The sequence below is a fragment of the Nyctibius grandis genome, chromosome Z (assembly GCF_013368605.1).
Source record: "Nyctibius grandis isolate bNycGra1 chromosome Z, bNycGra1.pri, whole genome shotgun sequence".
NCBI lineage: Eukaryota > Metazoa > Chordata > Aves > Nyctibiiformes > Nyctibiidae > Nyctibius > Nyctibius grandis.
In genome coordinates this window covers 7,267,535-7,276,458 of record NC_090695.1, presented here as the reverse complement: position 1 = coordinate 7,276,458, position 8,924 = coordinate 7,267,535, and the positions used below count along the sequence as shown (strand labels likewise).

The 8,924-nt window shown below is 49.2% G+C and overlaps 1 protein-coding gene across 1 annotated transcript; it reads left to right on the top strand.

Moving 5' to 3' along the window:
- Positions 1 to 321: 321 nt before the first annotated feature.
- Positions 322 to 7,823, top strand: LOC137675848 (aquaporin-7-like). The gene is made up of 6 exons (XM_068422100.1): positions 322 to 411; positions 3,563 to 3,689; positions 5,055 to 5,192; positions 5,936 to 6,054; positions 6,548 to 6,765; positions 7,655 to 7,823. Exons 1-6 carry the CDS (start codon positions 322 to 324, stop codon positions 7,821 to 7,823), a joined length of 861 nt encoding a protein of 286 aa, XP_068278201.1.
- The last annotated feature ends 1,101 nt before the right edge of the window (positions 7,824 to 8,924 follow it).

Sequence of the window (8,924 nt, the reverse complement as noted above, 5' to 3'; positions counted from 1 at the left end):
AGGAGCACACCAAGGCTATTTACAGCTCCAGCGCTCTGGAGACAGGCTGCCCTTGGGCAGAGATGCAGAGTTTGTAATGCCCCTTAGCAGAAATATTGCATCTTTACCATACAGTTTTAAAAGGATGGCATGTGTGTGTGCGGGGGAAGACTTTGAAGCAACCTGCTACTTTATTGTCTTGTTCATTGTTAACCAAATGAATCAAGGTGTCTGGGGGTGAAGGGAGGGTGCCAAGTTTCAAAGGGTAACTTAGCTCAGCGCAATGAAGTGTGCTGTCACAACAGGAGTTCCCACGGCTGCACGCTGGAGCCAGAGAGCAAAATGCTAGAGAAGATTCAGAAGATGCTCACGGTTCGTAGCAGAATTGTCAGGGAGATGCTGGCAGAAGCGCTGGGGATGTTCATCCTTATGGTAAGGAGGAGATGGGCCCATATGTGCGTGTCGGTGCCTGTGCATGTGTGTGTGAGCAGGGCAGGTGAGAGGGCAAGTATTTGCAGCAGCAGCTTGTAATGTCAGTGGTTTCCTACCACGTCCTCAGGGTTGCTCAGCAGCTGGTTGCTACTGCTCACCCCTCTGCTCTGGTGGGACGGCAGCTTCCCATCAGGTAGACCATCTGTCAGATACCTTCTGGAGGAAAAAAGCAATGTGGAGGGTGGGAGGTGGGCACAGGGAGAGGGTGAAGCAGGTGGGGATCAGCCGCTGTTTCAGTTCTCTTCTAGGAGAAAAACGAGGCAGAATCTGGGAATGAACCTAAAGAGCAGTGTCTGGTCAGATGGGCAGGGCAACACTTGTGCCAAACCCCCTGAAAGATCCCATGCAGTGAACTGAGGCTTTTCTTTCTGCTGTGCCAGAGGTGATGGTGTGGCTGGGGAGTCCTGCACAGGTTTGGGGAGCACACCCTGACTCCTCTACCGCTGACAGCCTCTGTGAAATGAGAACAACATTCATCCATCTTCCTCTTGCGGTTGCCAGGGTAGTGAATGACTGTGGAGCTCTCCGCAGCCACAACCCACCATTAGAAAACATAATTACCGGGTCTAAAGCACGCCAGGATTTCACTTTTGGTTTTCTTTCTCTGACAAATGAATAGGGCTTATCCAAATCATACAGAAACTTTCCACTTGCCTGAGGGATCTGTTTCACACAGAAAAAGTGGTTTTGAGCTCTCAGGTTGCTTTGGAAGTGTTTGGGGAGAGGGTGAGGAAGGCTGTGCAGTTAGTTAGAACTGATGCCTGGTGCGGGTGAGGTGCCCGCTGGGACCAGAGCCTTTGTGTGTTGGACCAACATAGCAAAATGAGATCCTCTCTCTGAAAAGGTCCAGCAAGTGTCTGTGCCAACATACCGCACCTGGACTTACCTTGCAAGTGCTGCTGAGCTGAGAGAGACACTTTGGTCTGGACAGAGGCTGTCATAGAAGGGCTGGGGGTAATCCATGTAACTTGTACTTGGAGATTTCCAGAGGAAGATAAGATTTGTGTAAGCATGGGGACCTTTTGATACAGCTGTCTGTACAGATAAAGGTGCTTATTTTCAAGGACAACAACTGCATGTGCAAAGGATGCTTGCTTTTTAATCACATCTTATTGCACATCCAGCTCCTTGGAGTTCACTCCTTACTATAGAGGTAGTTTTGCATGCATTGGAAGTCAGAGTAGAGACACCTGTGACTCCTTAGCAGGAGCTGAGCAAACCATTTTCCTTTCCCATTCCCTTTGTGTTTTGGTGGTGGAAGTTTCCAGGTGATAAAGATCAAGTTCAGGGGTGTCCTGCCAGGGTTGTCTCTATGAAGCAGCATGAGGAGGAGACTTTTCTCTGCACTCTGACTCTCCAAGGCAGATTTTGGAGCCCGCAGCTCACATTGGCTCTTCCCTCACTGATCCCTGCAAGGGAATAGAGTAGGAGGAACGACAGTGCATATGGACACCCCCCCATCAAGGGCTGGCCACAAACAGCATCCAGCATCCAACTCTTCAGTAGCCCCCAGGCCTTTACTGCAACCAGCAACGTGCTGGGTGCATCTCTGGGATGCCTGGGTGGCTGTTATTTGGATGATAGCACTCAGCCAGGCCCTCTTGCTTTAAGGGACAGGCAATGTTCGTGAAGGAGGGAACCAGGCAGTGAGAGTAAACAGCACAAGGAGCAGGGAAGTAGGGAAAAAAAAAAAGGCTGTTTTGGGACAGCGAGAATAGAGGAAGAGACCAGAGATTTGGATCTGAGCTGAAAAACAGATTCTCTGTCCTGTCCTGTGTTTTTTTTGAGGATAGTGCTGTTCAGCCACAGCAGCCATGCCTCCTGCCCTGCACCCCTCTCTCTGCACCTGCGTGCTGTCCTGCAAAACCTGTGCTTTATGCATTTGGCTCCTCTTGGATGTGGCTTTGGAACAGCTCAGACGTGAGCAGATAAACTTTTTATAAGGGCATTGCAGATGCTGGGGGACATCCCATCCACTGCTCTTTGGGGCTTTTGCTGAGGCAGACTGAGGGAAGGGCTCGCACCATGCAGGCTGTAGCTCCGTGCAGAGCACAGACTGCTCTGTGTATACGAGAGAGATAAGAACAGTGTCTCTGGGGAGCAGGGGATTTTGGTGATGTCTGAAAGGGAAGAGGGAGAGCAGACACATGAGATAAAATTTGTCTCCAGGCAGAGCAGCCAGGGAAGATCCGAGTCAAAACAGGACAGGCCAGAGCAGAAGTTTAGATGCTGGAGAACATACTGACTTGTTTGTCTTGGAAGGACATGTCACCTTGGATAAACATCGGTGTAGTCCAATAGGACTCTCCAAACCCTAAGTGGTTTGTGAGGCAGAGACCTCAAGAGAATCTTTGTCCTTCTGCAGATTTCAGTGTAAGGGCTGTGCAAAGAACTGATTTTTCCACCCTCTGACCACATTAAAAAAGTGAAATAGAATAGAGTGTTTACTTTTCAATTTTTTTTCCCAGTTCCCCTTCAGTCACTAAAAAAATATTGAAACTTTGGCTGTTTTCAGACTCAAAGCATATGTGTTGAAAGCAAAAGTCAAACCAGAATTTCCTTCCTTGTCTTTTGCTGGAATAAGTTACCAAAATTAGAGTCAAGTTTGGCAAATAGCTATGTGCTGCCTAAACTACACTTTTAGTCAATAAATTGCACACCAGGAAACGAAAGACAAGAAGAATTTGCCCACTCTCCTTCCATCCGGCCTGAGGGCCACCGCTGGGCGGTCTGTGGTGATGCTCCCCTGGCTCACATCGCTGCCTTCAGGCACAGATGCCCTTACCATGGCTGTGTGAGTCATCCCTCTTGAGCCTTGCACCTTGGTGCAGGTGTCTGGGGTTTGTATTCTGTACCCAACCATGACTGAAGCGCCTGGTTAGGTGTGATGGGCACCAGTGAAGAATAATCTAGTTATCTGTTCAATTTTTGCAGAGGAGGGTCATTCTCACTTCATCGCCTGACGGTGAGCACCCTAGAGTCTTCCCGTCTCTGGGAGTTTATTACTATTGCAGAAAAAGTGGCAAGGAAGCTCAGTCCACCACAGCGATAACACTACTTCTAACACTCTGTTTCTTTTTCCGTGCACTAGGTCTTCGGCTTGTCTGCTGTGGCACAAGTGGTATTAGGAAGAGGAGCCTTTGGGCAGCTCCTCAGCATCAATTTGGCATTCGGCATTGGTGTTACCCTGGGCATCCATGCAGCTGGAGGAATCTCTGGTGAGCAGGACACTTGAGCATAGGACATCTCTGTGTCCCATAAAGGTCAACCGTGTTGGAGGCAGAAGGAGTGGGCTGTGGAGGGGTGGGTGATGGCATGGCAAGGCAGGGCAGTGCCCTCACCAGAAAAAAAATGCAGTCCTAGGGTCCCCAGGCAAGAAGAGGAGAGCAGGTCTGGTGACCGTAACCAGAGTCAGCCTCGTGACCCAGTCATCATAGCCAAGTCCGTGGGGGGAGGCAGATCTGTGGTCAAGCCAAGGAGTTGCCATGGTGTGGCAAGGTCTGGAGAAGCAGGGGACAAGGCAGGCATAGCATACCTACAGTGTGCTGACCCTAAACGTGTGTCCTGAGCTGAGACAGGAGCAAGTGGGAGAGAGAGAACGGCAGAGGTTTGGCCATCCCCTCCTGTTGTGGTCAGTGGAGCCAGGTTTCAGCAGTGCCCTTGTTAGGTGCCTGGGATATGCCATCATGGCCCAAGGAGACAAGGAGCCCTGAAAACATGCTGCCAATCTGATCCATGGGGAAGTAAATAATTTATTGCAAAGGAGAGTTTACTGCTGATGTTGCAACAAGGAGTGGTAGGCAAATTTTCTCCTTATCATCCACACCCATGCGCACATGCCCCACATGGACTCTGGAGGTGGTTTTTCAGGGCCATGGGGTGGTATCATCTCTCACATGACAGACCATTACCTTTGTCTTGTGCAATTTCTGCATTCATTTGCACCAAGAGAAGAGATTAAGGGCTCTAGTGGGCAGAAAATTAAAACAAGTCCTTGCTCTTGAACTGTCAGAGCAGAGAGATGTCCAAGGCTGGGGCTGGCTTGGAAAGGAAAATTTTTCCATGTGAGCAGTCAGCTCTTGATCTCCCTGTCCTTTTGGAGCTGGTGGAGATATCCTGGGGAAAGTGGGCCAGGATGAGGCCCTCATGTCTATCAGACATTTGCAGAAGGCCTTGCAATTGTTTGGGGTAAGATTTGCCTCATCTACCTGTAGCCATATAATAGGTGGGTGATGACTCTAAGTTCTGGACTCCCTTTAAGCTGAATGGAGAGAAACTCATACAGAGGGAAACTCAAGAGGTGTCTTTGACAGGTGAGATGACTGAGACAGCCTGTGGTCTACAGACAGTGAAGCAGAGGTGGTCTAATTTTTAGAGGACTAAAGCTAGGAGCGCTCTGTCCTGAATCATTCAGCTGCCCAGGGAAAATGGGTCAGCTCCGAGTCTGTGCAGGAGGGAGACCCTTCCCTGGGAGAGCCTTGGTGTTTTGGAGCAGGGTCTGGGTGGTTGGTGTGGGGTGTGGGGCATGCTCCAAAACGGCTGCATCAGGGTCAAGGCCACTCTCTTTTGCTGTGATTTTGCAGGAGCTCATCTGAATGCTGCCATCACCCTCACACACTGCATTTTAGGAAACCTCCCCTGGAGAAAGCTCCCAGCTTACCTGATCGGCCAGTTCCTGGGCTCCTTTATGGCTTCAGTCACCGTCTTTGCCATCTACTATGGTACAGTTGTGTCTTTATTACAGGGGTTGCAGTGGGCCCCATTTCAGTCTTAACTCACAGTTTGTCAAAAACATGTCCTTTTACAGTACCCAGCGTGATGTCTGGGTGAGGAGGGCGAGCTCCTGGCTTGTGGGACAGACTTTCATAGCTCAAGGCCAGAGCAGGGCCCAGATATCTCTGGGAAGGATGTGCAGTTCCTGGAGAACACAGATCCTTTTGCTCAGGGCATTCCCACTGCCAAAACCTGTCCTCTACTCAAAGCCAGGAGCTGCATTTTGTCAGCATTTTGTTTCCAAGATCTCCAAGGGCTTGAGTTAGATGGACTACCATGTATTAGGTACAGCCGGAGCTCTGGGGGACTCTGATGGTCTGTGGAAAACAGGACAGCAGTCATCTGTGGTTTTGTGTTGTGAGCAGAGGACCCATCACTCATTGGCTCCCATGTCTCAGTCTCTGACAGGCAAAGGAGTGGAGGCCTCCAGTGCATCCAGAGCACCCAGCCTGCCCCAAGCTCCCAGAGCAGGGACAGGGAGCTGGTAGGCATAAGGAAGCAACTGCAGACCAAAGTCTGCAGGTAACAGATATCAGTTGAGATCATGCCCTGCAAGGGGTGTGTCACCTCCATCATATCTCCCCTTGCCTCTCTTCCCCTTGGTGTCCGTGCTTGTTGCAGTGGGTGGACTTGTGTACATGCCATGTGGGATGAACTCTGTGCTAACTCCCATAATTCCCATTTCTGCTAGATGCTCTGCACGTCTACACTAAGGGGAACTTTACAGTGACGGGACCAACTGCCACGGCGTCAATCTTCTCCACTTACCCCGCTCCCTGTGTATCCGTGCTGGGGGGCTTCTTCACAGAGGTCAGTGGGGACTGCAGCAGTGTGCTAGGGGAAGGTGGGTGGTAACAGGTGCTCCTCCAGGTCTGCTACAGGGGACTCACAGTGCTACGTGTGCAGACACAATCACAACCTCTACACCAAGGAGCCCACCATCCAGGCAGGTGCCTGACAAGTAGGATCCAAGGCACCTTGGTGGCTGAGTAAGCCTAAAAGGTAACACCTGCAGGCTGCTCTGCAGTTTGGTCTGAGTGCCCTCCAAACACCTTTCCTGCATGCAGACCAAGCAATGGCTAGAGGATTTTTGGTGATTAGGTGGAGACGTTTTTGCTGGGAAATGAGTCAAGATTTGTCTTCAGTCCAACTGTGAGGAAGGAGTAACATTGGGGTCCTCCCTGACTTGATCAGACCATGAATCCTGCCTGTTCCGCTCTAGGAAGTCTGTTTCTGCTGAGCAGGATCCTTGTGCCTTCCCCATTCTCTCTGCTGACCTGTTCCTCTTTTCCTGCTCCTGCAGTTTATGGCGACAGTGATGCTGCTCCTGGGCATTCTGATCATCCATGATGAGAAAAACAATGAAGCCCTGAAAGGCACACAGGCCCTGCTCACGGGTATCCTGGTCCTGGGCATCGGCTTGGGGATGGGGATGAACACAGGCTATGCCATAAACCCCTCTCGGGACCTGCCCCCCAGGATCTTCACGGCAATTGCTGGCTGGGGAATGGAGGTCTTCACGTGAGTGACCTGTTTTGCTTTTACACTGCTCAGCTCTCAAGGAGAGGAGATAAGCCCAAGATAAAATGGTCATGAAGCCTTTTTCTTTGGATCAAGTGACAGTATCGCTGCAGAGTGCGTTCTCCATTCTTAGAGAGCAAGAGTTGTGCTCAGAGGAACCCCGTGCATTATGTACACAAAATTTGGGGTATATGGATTTTCCAGCATGGGATTCACCTTGACATTCAGATACAGATACCTCAGTTTGGGCACCAAATTGTCTACCAGTTAGCTGGAGATCTAGCTGGTTATTGCAGTGACTGGAGAGCACGAGAGTGATTCAGCTCACCTGAAAGCAGGAACTTACAGCTGGATTGCTGAATAGCTCTCCTAAATTTAGAAGTCTGAATCTGGACATGAAATCCTGCCTTCCCCTGTCTAGTAAGATGATGCCATGCTGTGGCTTTTCACATGGTGAGGGCATTAGCAGAGTCTCCTGTTCCAGTTCCTCATTTTCATTAAATTTCCAGGAAATATCTTTTGAGATCTTGGTAGAGGAAGTGCAGATGTTATTGGAAATGGGGAGGGGAAAAGTGTGTGCGTGTGTCTGTCTGACAATCACACTCATGAGGATCACACAGACTATTCTGTAGGAGAACAAGAAACCTGCAGAAAGTGCAAAGCCACTTTCCTAGGCCAGTGGGGAAAATGACCCTCCCTCCAGCAATTATGCTGATGGAGAGAGAAATTGTCTAAGCCAGTTGTAGGGCCCAGTATGTGAAGTGGGACTAAACACCTCTGCTCACACAGCTCACTCCTGCCCCAGCAGATGCAGCTCATCTCCACCCTGTGCCACACAGGGCAGCAGTTCTTCTGGCTCACTGGCTGCTTCTTCTGTGTTTCATTTTAGCGCTGGACATCACTGGTGGTGGGTCCCAGTCATAGCTCCGAGCCTGGGAAGTCTTGCTGGTGTTTTAATCCACAAACTCTTCATTGATATTCACAACCAACCTGACCCGGAACGTGGAAGTGAGAAAGGACAGTCTCCACATCCAGTTGTGGAGACTTCTACGCTGTGATGGCCATGCACTCCAAGCAAAGGGCCTGACAGCAAAGCCTATGTAGACATACGGACTAATAGCCAAAGACTAACTAAGTGGATAAGGGTATATACAATGGTGTTGCTAGACCACACCATTTCTCCACTGTAGGTGGAGAAATCAGTGTTCAATAAACCTGCTCTGCTTAACCAGACAAACTGGGTCTCTGAGACACTGGGCAGACCTGGGCAGGGCTAGACCTGTCTGTGACCTGAAGAAATTATTCAATCTCCATGTGTAAAAATCTACCAAAAAAAAATAATCATCACATTCTGGAGAAAAGCAGAGCAGATCTGCGAGACTCCAGACAGATACCTGTACATTCATAGTGATCAAAACACAAGATCCAATAAGGCTGAAATAAGACTTAGTCAGGGGAGCACAAGTGAAAACCAGGGAAGAACTACACAGTGGCAGAAATAATTAACTTAATTAAAGAAATGTTGACCTGTAATATCCTTTGGTAAGAGGTAGATACTACACTGATGGATCAGGGGCCTAGATTTGCTTCCATTTGCTAAGCTGCCACCCTAACAAACACCTAGTTTGGCAGAGCACAGACAAGAGAAGAGCAAGGACAGTCTGAAATAGAAACCTGAACATTTTTTTTTTTTTTTGTGCTTGGTTCGTTCTGTTTTTTTTTCTTTTTGATCTGAACATTCAGGAAGCACCAAAAAGTTAGTGAACTACACTACAGGGTCTCCTGAATCCTGGCACAGCTCTGCTGAAACACATTGGTGTCATGGAAATGTGTGTTACTGACAGGCTATACTTTAACTACCACCATATGAAAGGATTCAGAAAACTTCTGTGGCAGCGTCTACAAACACTTAAACAAAAAAACCCCACCCTTTTCTCCAATCTGGATGCACAAGAAACATGGGAGAGGCTGCCATGCTCCTGCAGGAATTCTGCCCCCTCCATCTGAACAAGGAAATGAGCCTGCAACAGCCTTACAAGTTTGAGGCATCATTGGATTAAAAGTAAAACAGTATCAGAAGCTGCCTGTCCCCAGGCTGGGTGACAACAGTCTTAACTTTTCTAGAAAGTGCTTAAGCAAGTGTGGTGCACACGTTAAGC